Source organism: Anolis sagrei, chromosome 2 (genome assembly GCF_037176765.1).
Source record: "Anolis sagrei isolate rAnoSag1 chromosome 2, rAnoSag1.mat, whole genome shotgun sequence".
In the NCBI taxonomy this organism is placed as follows: domain Eukaryota; kingdom Metazoa; phylum Chordata; class Lepidosauria; order Squamata; family Dactyloidae; genus Anolis; species Anolis sagrei.
The window spans coordinates 45,041,439-45,059,326 of record NC_090022.1 but is presented as its reverse complement, the minus strand read 5'-3'; the positions used below and the strand labels follow the sequence as shown (position 1 = coordinate 45,059,326).

Below are 17,888 nucleotides of genomic sequence, written 5' to 3'. Positions count from 1 at the left end.
TTGGATTTACCATGAGCCATGTGGAGCAAAACTGCAAATGGTGCACTCGAACCAGATTCCACAAAAAAGGGCTCCCGTGATTAAAGGCATTGCAATTAGAAAAAGTAGGGGGAAACATTTCACATATAAATAAATAAAAAGAAAGTAAAGTATAATTATTTTCCAGTTTACTGTAAAGGTAAAGATTTCCCCTTGACATTAAGTCTAGTCATGTCCGACTATGGGGGGTGGTGCTTCTCTCCATTTCTAAGCCAAAGAGCCAGTGTTGTCCATACATGCCTCCAAGGTCATGTGGCTTGCATTAGACACATATGGGGGCACCAAAATCGTTTATGTGCTTTGTGCTTTGTGCTTCTAAAGGTCATAATCCAGCCCTGACTCTAATAACACATTAGTGTATTATCATTTAAATATGCAATATACAAAGAAAAGGACTATTTAGCTTTGATGTATCATATGAGTAATCCACCTACTTCTAACATGGGGGAATGGTCAAGGGAAAATATGTTTGGAAAGCAGTGCACTAAGTGGGAAAAGGTTACTTTACTAGTACAATGAGTAAAGTTAGTTTTATAAGCAACTTTGTGATATTTTAGAGGAATTTCCAGAGGAATTTTAACACTCTTGCAGTATTCTAAAATAACAAATACAAATAACAAATACAATCTTTTCTTTTTAAAACCGCAGTTCTAACAATATATGTCTAAAAACATCCAAGCCATCCATAACAATAATAAGAAAACTCTGAGGTGGGTGTTCAAGAGGTGGCGTCTGGCAAAACTTGAACAATGCTAAATTGTTCTCCCTTATGAATGCATGTATGCATATGCAAACACAAAAATTTAGAAGTGCAAAACTGAGAGTAGACACAATTTTTTGCTTTGCATGTAAGACCTGGTGATAGCATGTAGACAAAAATGCTCTCACTTGAAATCTTTGGAATTCGGATTTGCTCGCTGCTATTGCCATCACCTCCATCACTGAATGGCTTTATTTCTATGATGTAATCTTCATCAAAAGGCAGTGAAAGCTCCACAGATGTTTTGTTAGTTTCTATTATTGAGGTGCTGCTTTGCTTATTCCATCGGTAAAAAACCTAGAATGCCATACATTCGGACAAGGAAAAAGAGGAGGAAAAAAGAAAGAAGAGACTTAGACTGAATGCCAAAATGACTGTAGAAACTCGTGTTTTCCATTTTAAAAATGTTTTCATTTCCAGATGATATAACATTCCAGTATTATTGTATATAAATAGTGTATTCATCATAAAAGATTTCCTACACTTATTTTCATGAAATCAGGACTGATGCTGTGATTTTACTCTCTAGAAACTAAAAACACTTTGCCAGAATTTAATAAAATCTGATGGGTGTTTCTCATTGGGAAGTACAGAGGGATTGATTGCCATCTTTTTGTTTCATTTTTGAACTGAGGTTGTAACCAGGTCAAGTTGTGTGATAAACAATACAATGCAAAATATTTTTCAGATGCAAGCACTTGGTCCTCAGTGCAATGCCATGTGCTGTAATGTTGAACTGGTGCAATGATCACTGCAACAAATAACACACAACTGATCCATGAAAGGTTTTTGCCACATATGGGCACAAGACACCCCCCCCCCTCAAAAAAAAAAACAGGCAGGCAAAGAATTGACTAGAAACTCAGAAACACTGGCAGAATTCTCTCATAGCCTATCTAAATGTTTAAAAAAGACTGGATAGGGTTTTTTATTATTATTATTTCTACATGACTGTGGAGAAGAGCAAACCACAGACCACCTACTACAATGCAACCTGAGCCCTACCACATGCACAATGGAGGACCTTCTCACAAGAACACCAGAGACACTCCAAGTGGCCAGCTTCTTTTCAAAAGATATTTAGCATAATGCTAAGTCTTTAAAACTTTGTGTTTTTAAATGCATTTAACTGTACCTTCAACTTGTTTCAGACACGATAGATAAATAAATTTCTATCCCTCCTTTTTCCCCAAAGGGACTCAAGGTGGCTAAGTTCCTCTTCATATGAGTAAATGAGAACCATCCACTAAACCTGAGTGGTGGGAGATTTAGGACAGAAAAAGAGAAATTTGGTGAGTGCTGTTATAGTCATGTCCTGCTTTTGAACTTTCCAGAGGAATCTGGCTGTCAACTATCTGATCCAGCAGGGCCATTTTGACATTTTTATATACACAGCATCTTTCATACCGCTGCAACAGTGCAAAATAACTATCTCTCATCAGAATAAGTAGGAAGTCTCAAGCTCACTCTAAACATATGGAATAAATTGATTAATAGGGTATTGCTACTCATCAATTTATCTGCAGTCATGTTTTGCCCTGGTGTTGGGGTGCTGCTTTTGTCTAATTTATGTCTGCTCATCACAGAAACATTAATTATTGCAAACATTTGAATGATGTTTTGTAGTCATTGGAATCATACACAGAACACAGTCAATCTAATCCTTTACATATTTACTGACAAGAAATGCTGCTGACTTTAACAGTAGATTGCTTAGGATCACAACCCAAGTGAACATCTCAGTTTCTATTCCATTATTCAACTTACATGGTCACCTGTAATTAACCTGTTGCATAGTAAATTTAAAGCTATGAGACATCTCAGTGTCTGGCTATAATAAGTCATTGGATCCATTGCTGCCTATTACCTACTTTGTATCCTTTCACCTCAGATTCATTATTCTGTGCTTTCACTTGATCCCAGTTCAATATAATCTTTGAGTCTGATGAATTCCATATGATATTTCCAGGTGGTTGGCTTGGTGCTAAAAGTAAAAAATAAGACATAGAATACTACTAGTTAGTAAGATTTTCTTTGTTGAAACACTTTTATAATTTCTGTGGAGATGTGAACTGCTTTATTTAATGAGTTAATGAGTTGTTGGAGCTCCCGGTGGTGTAGTGGGTTAAACCACTGAGCTGCTGAACTTGCTGACTGAAAGGTCGGCAGCTCGAATCCAGAGAGCGAGGTGAACTCCCACTGTTAGCCCCAGTTTCTGTCAACCTAGCAGTTCAAAAACATGCAAATGTGAGTAGATCAATAGGTACCGCTCCATTGGGAAGGTAATGACATTCCATGCAGTCATGCCAACCACATGACCTTAGAGGTATCTAAGAAATGGAGATGAGCACCCCCCCCCCCCAGAGTTGGACACAACTAGACTTAATGTCAAGGGGAAACAATGACTTCTTGGACAAACACATATAACCATTAGAAGATATAATTTGAATAAGTGTTGATGAGTAGCAGGAAGATACATATTTGTCATGTGCTATTTTGTGTATCTCAATGAATAAAATTACAGATACAGCTATCATCTTAATGGTACATATGCAAAAACAAATTTGAGCAAGTCATAGTAATATGAAAGACGAGCTCCTTCATCACTCACGTGGCTTCTTGGTTGTTACATTGACTACAGCGCTGGAAGGTCCCATCCCTGCAGTGTTGTAAGCTTTGACGGCTAAATGGTACAATGCATTGCCCTTCAAGTTGCTGATTTTAGCAAATGTTTGGTTGGTCATGGTTTTCATTCTTCTAGCTTGCTCCTCTTTATCTCCATGTCTCCAGTATCTAACCTGCACAAATAAAACACATGCTTTTTATTTTGAACTGTCCAGCTGCATGGCTGCATTCTTTCTATTATTCTGTGTTATTGTAAGTTGAGTGCCATTCCTGGAGAATGGCAGACTATACATCGAACAAGAAAGAAAGCAAAGAGCAGAAGATATCTTCTGGGAGAACACCATATACACAAGAATTAGATTTGTATTGTCAAATCTATATCTGATAACATTTCAAGTGCATTCCCAAATCGATTGCCCTGGTTTCCTGTCATCAAGAATTATTCTCATCTCTGTGCCATCTAAAAGTAAATGTCTTCTTGGAACAATTCTGCTTTGAGACAAATATGTACAACACATTATTTGGGGTTTCTTGACATTAGAAAACTCAGCCTTATAATGGTCACATAGCAACTTGTGAACCATGATGGTCCACAGATGCATCAATTGAAACTAATAATCATTTGAGGTGTTCAGATATTTTATGGAACAGGGGTGTCAAGAATCTATTTTATGTAAAAAGACAGCCTTCATATGACTTTTACATCAGTCATGAAATGACTATTGGAAAAAAAATCTAACCTGCCTTAGAAGACATAATAATTGTAGGGTTTTTGTTTTAGTACCTCTCAACAAATCTTACCATTGCCTTCATACCAGGAGGTTACAACTATTCAGGATAGTCCTTTCATGCATAAAACCAGCAGTCAGCATATCTGACTACTGCAGCAATCTTTATGAAGGTCAACTTTATAGCCCTTAAACATTCCCCTTGAGTGCTCTGATTACCAGGTATCGTTGTCTTCACAGACCCGCAGCAGAGGACAGTCCCCCTGCAAAGGCCATTTCCTATTTTAATGTATAGTTCTATATTTTTTGAATGTGGTACTAAACTTTGAGGGAGGGGGATGCTTACTATGTATGTGAGAAGGTGGCTCAAATTTAAAATGTAGTATGCACCAAAACTGCTTCTAGTAAAGTTGTGGTCCTAGGTTGTGTGTTGAGTATTTTTGATCTCTTTATTTGTGGATTCTTCAATTATTTCTCATACATGATGTAATACAAATGGCAATCACATGCAGAAGACCACTGAAATATCAATTGAATTCGTGTTTTGGGGTTTAGACAATTTAAACACACTTTCCATACTTTTATGCCTATTTCGGATGAAAAACAATGTAATGGACACAGGAACTGAAGTTCACCCATTTTAGAAGTGAGTGCATTACATCCCACAGAATGGTGGAAGAAAGGGAGGGTGAGTTGAAAAGTAGTTGGTAGTTAAAGAGTCAGTTTAGTAAAGGTTCATAATAGCGAGAGAAGTAATGGTAAGACAGTTAGTGAAGTTTTAGATCAGGAAGATAATGAATTATAATGTAGTTTAATAATAACAACGGTAATTAGTTGCCCACTTCTCCTCAAAGCCCGGAAGGAAAGCACACACACATAGGGAGCTGAGAAGAGTTTGGATTTGAACCAAGTAGAAGTTGAGGGGCATAATGAATACAATCTGTATCTTATATGTAATGAGTTATTTGGAAGTTTAATTATTTGGAGAAAGGAGGGGAAAGGAAAGATGTAATTGTGCCCAGCAGTTGGATAGTATGGGTTGAGATGTTTTTGACATGATATAGTTTTAAGGTATAGTTATCTTTTCAAAACCTGTAATAGTAGGGTTTTATAAGTATCCTTTAAATGGGGTTAAATTTTAATGTTTATCCTAACCTAATGTAAACACTGTACCGATGTGGATGGGTGATTCTATACTAGTCACTGACCATAAATAAAGACTTCATTTGATTTGATACATTTCTGACACATAGTGACTCAGACTAGTTAATTTGCCTAGTTTTGCTGGTGTTATATAGAAGCCTTGTTATAATACTTTTTTCTTGTTAATGTTCAATGTCTGTCTGACCTAAACCTATGAGTGGCATTGCTAGGTCGCAAGCCTGCCCCATTAGATACAAGGTTAGGTAAGCATTAGCTGCTTAGAGAAATTAAAGTGATCCTCAAAATGGAGAGGGCATGGATCCATTTTGCAGATCATTTTATTTCCCTTAAGCAACCTTGCCCTTGGGTTAAACAAAGAGAGAAGAGACAAAGAGACATGAGCCTGGAGTGAAAGGTGTTCCATATAGTTATAAATAGTGTTTAAGATAAGGCTGTTGAACAGAGCAATTTACTTCAGGCAGTTAGTGCCTTTTGTGTTCCTACCTCATAGCCCTGTATTCTTCCTTTACTCTGCATTTCTGGCAACATGGACCAAAATACTTCTACTTCTGAAGCAGACAAGCTTCTGGCAAAGATGCTGGTTGGAGCTTTGTTGGGTTCTAAAAAGAAAGAACAATGGTTTGGTGGTAAGTTCATGTTAATGGTCACACCTCTTCTCCATCACAACTCTTTGGAATCAATGTAAAAGCCGGGGTGTAGTTACAGAGCAGAAGTCCTCATTTTTAAAGTAGAGGGCCAGTTCACTCTCCCTCAGATGTTGGGGGGGGGGGGGCAGACTATAGTTTGAAAAAATTCCTATGCACACTGGACATACCTTATTTGTAGTACAAACAACCATGAAAGAACAATACAATATTTAAAATGAAGAACAATTTTAACCAGCATAAACTTACCAGTATTTCAATGGGAAGTGTGGGCCTGCTTTTGACTGATGAGACAGTCAAGTTAATTAAGATTGTTGTTGTTGTGTGTCTTCAAGTTGTTTCAGACTTAGGGTGACCCTAAGTCTAAAGTTTAGGGCAAGGGGCGGCTGCTTCCAGCCCATGGGCCTAAGTTTGGGAACCCCTGAGTTAATAGCTATCAAAAAACTATAATGCAAACACAAATATTTTGTTACTGCCTTCTGAAACTTGCTGTCCTCCACGTAAAGTTCCTTTCATCCAACAGTCAGTGTAGCCAGTGGGAATAAGTGGAGTGGTGATCCAGCATATTTGGAAAGCACCAAAGGGCTATGTTATTATAATCATAACTAACACTATCTTTGAACAAACATTTAACTCATTTGTACACACATACCACTGGGGCATATTGCCAACCTTAATAGAACTATCATGTTGCTATTAAACATAGAATTAAAAATTCAATTGTTCTGGCTTGAGAACAATTTAATATAGGCTGTTGCTAAAATTACTGCTCTCACTCTCTTTGAGGCACATGATCAATGATAATGTCATAATTAATATGCATTTACACAAGATGAAATCTAAAATTGGATGCATGCCATTTTTATAAGCGGGTATTGACATCATCTGAACATGCTAATAATAATATACATATAAGGATGTTTCATACACAAGCAGCATGTCAGAAATGCAGCACTGCTAGTCTGTCCTCAGGAAAGACTTTACCTTCATCAGCTGAATAAACAACTGTAACGTGGCTGAACGGACCTTCGCCTCTGTTGTTGTACACACCCACTTTAACTTCATATGGTGAAAATGGTGGTAGGCTCTCATTCCGAAACACATACTTGGAGGCATCTGGAGAAGCCACTACTGTCTGCATCCAACTAATCGTGCCAACTGGACGAAAAGCAACCACATAACCAAATCCACCTCCATTCTGTAACTCTTCAGGAACTGTCTGTAACAAGATGAGAAACATGAAAGTAGCCTAATATGTACAATGAACTTACAAAAAGGCACAGGAAATGCATCTTTGAGAAGTGAGTCAATCTATATAATTTCAGAACACCTTGGCAAATGAAACAACAATTGAACCGAAAATTATCCCGTTACAGCTGTAATAAAATTTAACCACGTGTTCTAAAAAGATACAATAAATCCATGTGTACATCTAGTAAGTAAGGGAGAAATATCTCATTTGCCCTCTTGAAGGCAGCTTCAAAAATCTAACAAGTTTTTTAAAAACACAAAGCTTGGCATCCAATTCACACAAGGGATGTGTATACTGATCCCGAAGAGAACATGTTCTTGGAACTTTGTTTTCTACTTTTGCTACAACAGTTGTCATTGCTGAAAAGAGAAACTCTGTATATCCCCTCCTAAGGTATGACTCATAAATATGATTGAGCGTTTTACCTGTTCCATACTTCTATGAAAGGACAAGGAAATGTTTACGTCACTCAGTAGTCCATAATCATAAATGAATCTTTTAAATGCTTCGTTGCAGAGATTTGAAAAATTGTCTTGATTTTTATCAGACAGCATTGTAGCTTAGTTCAGGGCTTCTTAAACTTTTCCACTCATGACCCCTTTTGGCCCAAGAAATTTTTACGTGACCCCGGGTATATATGCAAACAAAATAGGTATACATCAAACATTTACTGATAACAAATTGACATTTAAAGGCTTGCTAAGCAGGCTGATTTTTCTTTTTATGAAGTACAACTGAAGCATCTTCTGCAGAGTTCACTGTAAACACTCAACAATAGAGTCCTGTAAATGTCTGAAACAGCCACTAAAATTTGTTGCCAAACTTTCAGGATACCAATAGTGAACTAAGGGGCCCATAATTGGGGTCAGGACACAGTTTTAGAAACAGTGGTTTAAACAACACTGCACTTGTTTTTTTTCTCCAGACCTCTGCTTTCATGTCCTTTTACCTCTATGGTTTTCAGACTACATTGAGGGAATACACCCATTGCACTCTCCATGCTATGGAGTGCATTATGATATGGCCTCCATAACACTGTCAGCAGTGCTTTCTGTCTATCATGGTCAAGCCATGCCTTACTTTGGGGTGAGATGCCTGCTTTGCTTCTCTGGTGTCCTACTATAGCATGATGCTAAGGTATAAATAGACAAAGCACTTTCGTGTTAGCTAGCTTCTATGACCACGCATGTAAACAGGAACACCAATAAGCTTCCTGTACACTCAAGATACTCTAGAATAGAATTTGAAAACTATGATGGCTAATGAGAAGGTTAACAAAAGGAGAGCGTAACACTTGATATCTTTTGGACGACACAGAAGAGTTATCCATTCAATGTAACTCAAAATGGATTATATTTTCTAAAGCTGTATTAGTGATAGTACTAGTAGCCAAAAATTGGCAGATACTGTGTGGGTGAATTCATCTTCTGTCTTTTCTCCAGTGGGGAAGAATTTTTTGAAGGTAGGATATTTACTAGAATTCCTCATTCTGAAAATGTGAATGGGCCTGTTATCGTTTTGGCTTAATCTTAGCTGTCATATATCCTTTCATAGAGATTTGCTCATATTTAATTGAAAATAGTTAATTCCTTATTGACATAAAGCATTGTTCATCGTTGTGATCTACCTGAATATGGACCTGTTTTACTTTCTTGCGCTGATTTAACAGGAGTATTACATTAAGTATACTGCCATTTGGAGCAAGTGTCAGAACAGCATTAACAATAATAACTTACTATTCACATGGGATGTTTACATTAAATTTTGGGCTTTTTATGAGCTGGAGTGATTTGGAGCAAAAATTAATTCTGCTGCATCTTATATCCTCAGGAAAAACTGCAAACTTCTATTATTTCTGAGGTTTTAAAGCTGTGCAGATCACAAAGGCTCCCCCTGGTGTTATCCCGTGTCCCCTCTGCTCCCTTGTGTGCCCTTTCTACTTTACCAGGCACAGCATGCAGTTAGTTCTGAAGAAAGGGCATGACCTAATTTAACTCTACTGTAAACTCCAACATGACAGTGAGTGCATGGGGAAGTGTGATGCAGACTAGCAGGCAAACGCTGTCTGTTGCCAGAAGCCATCACATCACATTTAGGTCACTAGTGCATATACTCCAATTATCTAGTCTCAGTAAGGAATCCAAGGAAACGAAAAGCCTCATTGTGTGGAATATCATTATTCAGAACACCACTTAAGGGCATTTTTACATTTCAGTGAAGCCAACCAGATTAAAATTGGAATATAGCTGCCTCTTGTGGACTTCAGAATGGAGATGGGCTGGTGGAGGTACTTTTAAAAAATATATATACATTGTGCCTATTGCAGTTTTTGGGCTAAAATATTAAACTTTTAAACCTTTAATTTTATTTAATTTTTAATTTTTATATGTTTGTAATGATTTTTAAAATAATTTTAATTGGTTACTCTTAATTATGCTGCTTTTAGCTAATGGCTTTTGTGATCCACCTTGGGTCCCAATCCAGGCAGCATATAAATGAAATCAATAAATGATATAATAAATAAAATACTTGACAATAGTTCTAATGCTGTCAAATGTTTCTGTGGAAGGAATCAAGCGGAAATAATTAGCTCTAACAAGAGTTGACAAGGAAGTAAACACTGAATGTTTGAATACTGTTGCAAGAATCCCTTTTTATTTTATCCTTGTCTAAAGAAGATAAAAATGGAAAAGAGAGTGCCCTTGCCTACAGGGACCAGATGGTTTTAGCTGGGTGCTTCTTCACCAATATGGAGAAACAATTATCTTCAGAGATCTGGATTTACATATTGTCCAGACCTTAGGAAAAGGGGAGGAGGCTAAAAAAAACTATCAATAATACATAAAGCTATACAAGTGGACTATTCCACAAAGCAGTTGTGTCATAGCTTCATCAACCATAAAGCTTCGCATGTAAGTGTAAGAAAGTACTTCACCGTGAAATTTGAAAAACTGAGGAAATTGAAGTGTATGTGCGCATGCGTGCATTTGAATCCATGTGTTAGTCTAGCTAGCCAAGTTAGTTTGATTTAAAAATACATGATCAAGTATCCTTTATCCAAAATGCTTAGAATGGAAACTGTTCGGGATTTCAAGTTTTGGAATACTGTTTGCATTTGCATATATATGTATAATGAGATAATAATAATAATAATAATAATAATAATAATAATAACTTTATTAATATCCTGCCCTATCTCCCCATGGGGACTTAGGGTGGATAGCTTGGAGATGGGTTCCAAGTCTAACACAAAATTCATTTGTTTATCTATACCTTATTCATGTATCCTGAAGGTAGTTTCACCCACCATATTTTAAATATTTTATCATTTTCAATGATTTCTGTTCATACTGAACCACGATAAAGCAAAGGTGTTTCAGGCAGTCATGTGAACAATTCTGGATTTTGGGAGTATTTATGATTTTGGAATTCCAGAGAACAGATTCTCCATCTGCATCCCAAACTTCTAGCTTTGGGCTATTTCTCCTTACTGTGTTCCATGACAGTTGTTTTGGACCATTTTTTTTATCGTATCAGGAGCAACATGTCGCTTCTGTTGTGAGAGAATTGGCTGTCTGCAAGGACATTGCCCAGGGGACGCCCGGATGATTTGATGTTTTTATCATCCTTGTGGGAGGCTTCTCTCATGTCCCCGCATGACGAGCTGGAGCTGACAGAGGGAGCTCATCCGCCTCTCCCCAGATTCGAACCTGCGACCTGTTGGTCTTCAGTCCTGCCGGCACAAGGGTTTAACCCACTGCGCCACCGGGGGCTCCGTTTTGGATCATGAATGAGCCATTGACCCCCAAACTGAAAGGTGGAAGAAGTAGACAATTGCCATAATTTGACAAGCTATTCTTCCCTTGGTTAAAGGCTGTCTGATACAATATTTTCAAGCTGCATCTGACAGGTTTAGCTCTAAAATCCATAAATGCATCCCTTACCAAATCCAAACATTACTCACCTCCCAGGTTATCACCAACTCAGACTTAGTACCGCCACCTCCACTGACATTAGCTGGGGTTACTTCAGGAACTGAGAAAGAAAAAAAAACACAGATATTGCAGTGGCTTGACTTTGGACAGCTAGCCTATCTGTATTAATTTGATGTGGATATAAAGAAGTAACTTGGTTATTTGTGAGGGTTTTTTTTTAGATTCATCAATCAACATTTCAGAAAAATGTTTTTAGAGCAGACTGAGCACAATCTTGTTATTTGTAAATATTCCTTTCCATTTTGAATTTAAAACTAGGGGCTTTTTAAAAACTCTGTTACATTGTGTTTGGGTTAACTTGGTACTTCTGCCACTAAGGAGTTAAAGTATATCAATATTTTGTTTCAGAACTACATAATTAGAAAAAAATTTCCCAAAGTCAGTAGACAGACTAATTATGTTTTCAGAAGTCATGAGGATAAACTGTCTACTATTGCTTGAACACAAAAGATATAAATATTATTATTTATATTAGCACATAAATATACAATAGATATGTGTATGTATGTATATATATATATGTGTGTGTGTGTGTGTGTGTGTGTGTGTATGAAATAACCTTAATAAATCTATACTCCCTGCCTACTTTTGCTGTGTTACATGATAGGTTGGTGCCAATATAGCATTTAGAAGTTATATTGATCTGCATGATATTGTTCTTTTTGATCAAGGACTCTATTCCCTAAGTTTCAATATAAGGAGTTGCCAATGCACCCATAGTACATCTATAATAATAAAAATTGTTTGACCTATTTAAATATGTTAATCTCAACCTCATACAGACTATTGTGGAACTCACAACAAGTAAATGTTGCTATTTGTTGGAAGAATGAAAAATAGATGGAGATGCCAAGTGACATATTTCCATGCCTACTTACGAGCCTCTTCGGTTCTCCGCTTCTCAGATGGTTTGCTTGGCTCTCCTATCCCAATAAGGCTGGCAGCAACCACTCGGAATTCATACTCAACCCAGGGATTTAAACCCACCACTGTTGCTGTAAATGTGTTTCCGTCAATTACCTCTGGCACTAGAAGTTGAGGGGAAAATGTAGGTAAAGAAAGTATTAGTGATTGTGTCCAACAGTTACTATGAAACACTGTGAAATCTTGATTTGAAATATGAAGATACCATAGAGTACAGCCTAAAGGGGCAGATCAGAAACAAACAGAAGTTGGCCTGACAAAGCTCATCAGTGCATACAGGGAGAAGAACAACAATTTCACAAATGTCCCCTCCTTTCAAAAGCCTTTGAATTGAAATTTCTGAAAGACTAGCAAAAGCAGACTCATTTTAGATGCCTTGTAACATCTCGATCATCATGTGTTCTTGAGTCATTAATCCCAGTTTTTTATAAAGCCCTGTTCATTAAGATTATCTACTTTGAAATGGATTATATGGCAGTGTAGACTCGACTCATCCAGTTCAAATCAGATAATGTGGATTATTTGCTTTGATAATCTGAATTATATGGCAATGTAGAAGGGACCTAAATAATATTTCATTCATCTTGGAATTTGTTGTATTTGCTTAGCATGTACCAGACTACTTTTCAGTTACTCATACAAGCAATCCCAGAGTTACAAACAAAACAGGTTCTTCAGTTTGTTCTTAAGTTGAATTTGTATGTAAGTCATAACAGGTACATCTTTAAAATGTAATTCCATTTTTTTAGTTCTGGATAGCCTAGGGGAGGATTAGCCCCCCTGTAATGTTTGTTTTTCTGTCTGTGTCCCTGTCCAGTAGATTTAACCTCACTTTCTATTCCTGTGATAATTGAATTTTGAAAATGTTGGCTTGTTATGGAAACAAGGATTTGTGATAAAACTTAAGTGGAGATATTCTTTCCCATTATAATTCTGACAGGAGTGAATTTCCCTTTCCAGGGGTAAATTGCCTTTCACTTCCTGTTGTCTCATCCCTGTTTTTAACTAGGAGTTGCATGTAAGTCGGATGTTTGTATTTCGGGGATTGCCTATATGAGCTAATTCAGTCTTCTTAGAAATTGTAAAGCTGTTGATGTATTCATTATTATTCTTTTGCATTCAGTAAAAGTATTTGAAAGGCAGCCCTAAATGAAACATTTGCTAAGACATACTATTGGTAAGGTTCAAAGTACATGTGCATTCTCAGAATATTTATGAGTTTATACATATATCTGGAGAACACCCTCTTAATAGTGGATCATATTTTGTGAGCTATAGGTTTTCTGTGTACCTGTATTAACTGCTTGCCATCCCACAGAAAATGGGGTTCTTGCTTGAACCACGTACGTTGTGATAGGGCTGCGATTGTCAGCTCCTGACCTCCAAGAGACCTGAGCTGTTGTGTCTGTGATTTCATCAATTGTCACAGCTTCAGGCGGACCTGGTGGACCTATTATAGAATAAGCAAACACAATTCAAACTGAATCAATAAGATGTACTCAATGTATACCATTCTATAGAAATATTTTGCAGTTAAGATCAAGGAGCTGTATGAATTTACATTTCAGCTCAAGTACATAATGTATGTGATGAAGAGCTTTCGGCATGCACAGAGGTTATATAAAATGGATCAAACACTGAAATCACCAGGCTGCTTGGGATATTGTATTTTGGATCTGAATCTCCTTCAGTGTTTCCTACAAAAAAATTAATTTCCCTTATGTGAATTTCCTCCCTTAGCTGTAGTCTGGTAGAAATCATCAAACATTAACTAAGGTGACTAAAGTTAAATCTTTTTCTTTTCATTTTGAGTGGATAAAAGTGTTGTATTTCTTTTGCAGACAGAACGTGCTCTTGCAAGCTCTCTTTTATCAGTTTCAGATTATGAGCTGCTTCTGACTGACTGCATTTTTTTTTAAAAAGCTGCATTTTGCAATGCTAAAAAAACACGTGGAACATGAATCCCAGTGAATCTCTCAGAAATTGTTATGTAGAATTTAGAAGTAGGAAGAAAGAAGACATAAGACTCGGGCTTTTGTTAGCGGACTGCCCTTTTTTCAGTATAATTCTTTGTTGTCAAGTCTCAATATGTTCAATGGGGTTTTTTTTCCTAAGGAAGTGCACATTCAGTTGGAGTGGTACAGTTTATCCTTTGTAGATCTATTAAGAAGTAAGTTTCATTAATTTAAATGTGGCTTACTGTCAGATAAGTGGGTACAGAACAGCAGCTTTCCACTATTTTCTGGATTTTCTCCCTCCTTTAGGAAGATGGTAGTCAAATACAGCCATTTTACAATCATCCTTTTTTTTAGAGGGTGGTACCGTCACAAGCATCATCAGATTATGCTGATGGATTATTCTGTTCAGTTTGAATCTGATTTGTTCTCTTTGAAATACGGCTTTTCTTTGATGGTGCTGGATCCCACAGTGACAATGAATACCATTTATCTGCACAATTTGTGGTCCTCCAGGTGTTTTGGATTTCTGCTCCCAGAAGTCCAAGCTTGCTAGAGTTTCTGGGAGTTGGAATCTCAAACACCTAAAGGGTCACAAGTTATGCAGGGCGGATCTCTCGTATCCTTTTGAAATTATCATTTTGTAGTCAAATTTAACTAAATGTTGCCAGAAGGTGGTCTTGGGGAGTTATTGTTTGCCCTTTGTCTTTTGAAGTTCTTCGTGACCTAATGCTATCTACATGAATTTATTCAGTGTTATTACAATTAATTCTCCATACACTCCAACTATGTTTTTCTTTGTTCCACTGATTCTAGTGAAGAAAATATGAACTGTTCCTGGATGCATCAATTGTGGGTTTAAAAAAGTTTAGTCAAGACAAGACTAAAATCTCATGGCTATATTTCCAAATTACCATCAACCCATATTTGGGAATGCAACTTATTCTTAATTCCTAAAAGATAAAATGTTGAACACATGGTGTTCTTGGATTCATAATGATCAAGCAGAGTGTCTTTGTCCACACAAGTCAGCTGCCTATTCCTGAGCTTATTCCTGGTCTAAATTCATCACAAGCAGGTATTGTTGCTACACCTTTGTTTGGTGTAGACCAGGCATGGGCAAACCTTGGCCCTTCAGATGTTTTGGACTTCAGTTTCCCCAATTCCTAACAGCTGGTAAATTGGCTGGGATTTCTGGGAGTTGAGGTCTCATACATCTGGAGGGTTGAAATTTGCCCATGCCTGGTGTAGATCAAATACAATAAAATAATGTATTTTTTTATGAAAGATTAAAACATACCAATTTTGGAATGGATTTCCCAGCTCCCTTTTTTTGTTCACAAGCCCCATTCAAGATACTGGATCATATTTATACAGCCCCAAATAGCTTGTGAGTCAGAACGTCAGAAAGATGCTTTCACATGTATGCATGTTTTGAAGACTGCATTTGTCATGATTCTCACTTACAGGCTCCACTTTTTATGGGAATTTTGGTTCTTTACTGACTTTTAAACAGCTAGTAAGAACTTCTCTGGTCTGCCAAACTGTCAGGGATTATTGCCACTCTTTGATTTGAATGTTCGAGAGCTTTGTGGATATTGCATTTTATCTATTTTTTTTTCAGCTCTTTCTACAGCTTTACTACAAATTGCCTCAAACATTCATTGTATATGGAGAGGTGATTAAAAAAACACTCTGGATAAATGAATTAACAATACACAACTACATTTCCAGTCTTCCAATGGAAATTTTTGTGGTTGACCAGTCCATTTCAAAAGCAAATTCAGTGTTTGCATTGATATATAGTTAAACTTCTGTATCTGCAGATTCCACATTTTGAGTTAACTAACTGAAATGGAAAGTATTTGCAAAATAACAGTGTGAGGTGTCTGATCCCTACACTACTTCAGCTGTTTATGATGACCTCATGAAAGGACCACTGGCAGAAACTGTTCTGTGGTGCTCCCTTGATGAAGATGAAGAAGATGCTGATTCAAGAAGAGTAATAGGGAGGAATAGAGGTAAGGAAAGAAGATAGGCAGCTACTTGGATCAGAAACTAAAAGGGTTCGTAGTAAGCTTATGCTAGGCTGAATCTGCTCAAAAGCTCAGGAGCCACCCTGGGGTCTCTTTCCATGGAAGCTGACACACAAGGCAGGTAGGTGGCAGTTCCTTAGCCACTGGTTGTCAGGATGAGGACTTGAACATCCATGGATTTTGGTTTCTGCAGGGGGTCTAGGAACCAATCCCCTATGGATGGCTTATATATTTAATGTAGCATGGTCATGTGGGGTATAATATATATAATTAATTTTTGACTCTTTTCTAATATGATATGATGAACATAAAGAATGGAAGACTCTGGCACATCTCAGTGGATGTCATTATTTTGCATTTGGTTTTAGGGACATAGTCAGAAAATGTTAGGTAAATATTAATTTACAAAAACACTGTCATGGGTAAGCTGATACAGGATTCTGGTCTAGTCCATTAAAAATGCTACGATTCCAAACCCTCATTTTTATTTAAGGTTTCACTTTCTCAAAAAACATTTTGACAGGGTCATCCTCAAATGTTCTTTCAGACAGTGGTCAGCATGTTACAAAATACAGCTATCCAGTACAGATAAAATTATGCTATCTAGTTTATGAGAATTCATTGTGACCATTCTGGAATGAGAACTTTTCAATGAAGGCTGTAACCCTACATACTACAAAGAAGATAGGACTTACATCTGAGTAAACATGGACAGGATTGTATTTCTAAGATCCCTTGGAATGTAGAAACATCTGGGCAGCTGCATCTGATGTTAGTAAAACATTTGTGCTGTCTTTAAAGACAACACTGTGAAGAGCAAGTTGTAGTAGTCTAGTCTGCTGTAGTAGTGTGCATTCAGGACTTTTCTGACTAATGACAACATAAGACAGATCTATAACAATGTCTTCTTGGCAAGATTTGATCAGAGGGGGTTTGTTTATGCCTTCCTATGATGCTGAGAAAGTGCCACTTGTCCAAAGTCACTCATTGGGTCTTCATGGCTCTGTGGTGAGACAAACCCTGGTCTCCAGATGCATAACCCAATGCTCAAACCACTAGACCAGTGGTTCTCAACCTGGGGTCCCCAGATGTTTTTGGCCTACAACTCCCAGAAATCTCAGCCAGTTTATCAGCTGTTAGGATTTGTGGGAGTTGTAGGCCAAAAATGTCTGCGGACCCCAGGTTGAGAACCACTGCACTAGACTATGTTGACTCTTAGTCTAGTTTGGACGCAGCTAAACTATGAATGACTGTAACAAGAGTGTATATTGAATCAATCTAAACTCATCTTAATATTAATATTATTCCACCATCAATATACAGTTATCCCTCCACATTTGCTAGGGTAAGGAACACAGTGGAAAAACTGCATATACAAAATTGCATAGTTTTTGCTTGCATATTGTGTGACTCTAAGCTTACTCTCTGGTGGAATGTGGTAATTGAGTCACACTGGAGGACCTAGAGAGAACATTTTAATCAAATTTCTAATAATCAAATCCACAAAAGCCAAAACGGTAAATGTTGAGGCCCTATTGCATATCTATTAATTAATTCATATTTATTATGTAGAATTAATGCAGTTTGATACCACTTTAACTATAGTTTACAAGGCCTTTAGTTTTCTCTACAAGTGTGCATTGCATTGAGATATGGCAATTGAAGCAGTGTCAAACAGCATTAATTCAGCAGTACCCAAGGTTTACTTTCTCCAGCTAAAGGCACAGCAGAAAATCACCCAAAGCTGGGGGGAAAAACACTTTTGG

General features: G+C 37.2%; 1 protein-coding gene and 1 long non-coding RNA gene across 11 annotated transcripts in view; one reads left to right on the top strand and one right to left on the bottom strand.

Annotated features, from left to right (window-relative positions):
- LOC132769389 (contactin-4) overlaps positions 1–17,888 on the bottom strand; it is a 643,374-nt gene that overhangs the window by 2,939 nt on the left and 622,547 nt on the right. For all 10 annotated transcript variants that reach the window (XM_060766321.2, XM_060766322.2, XM_060766323.2 and 7 more), the window contains 8 exons: positions 13,423–13,581; positions 12,086–12,235; positions 11,177–11,247; positions 6,945–7,179; positions 5,800–5,915; positions 3,411–3,597; positions 2,671–2,783; positions 928–1,096 (listed from right to left, as the gene is read on the bottom strand). In XM_060766321.2, coding sequence (XP_060622304.2) covers positions 928–1,096; positions 2,671–2,783; positions 3,411–3,597; positions 5,800–5,915; positions 6,945–7,179; positions 11,177–11,247; positions 12,086–12,235; positions 13,423–13,581 — 1,200 coding nt within the window. The remainder of the gene's footprint in view (positions 1–927; positions 1,097–2,670; positions 2,784–3,410; positions 3,598–5,799; positions 5,916–6,944; positions 7,180–11,176; positions 11,248–12,085; positions 12,236–13,422; positions 13,582–17,888) is intronic.
- LOC137096028 (uncharacterized) overlaps positions 1–17,888 on the top strand; it is an 89,503-nt gene that overhangs the window by 4,493 nt on the left and 67,122 nt on the right. The gene's annotated exons all lie outside the window — the stretch shown is intronic.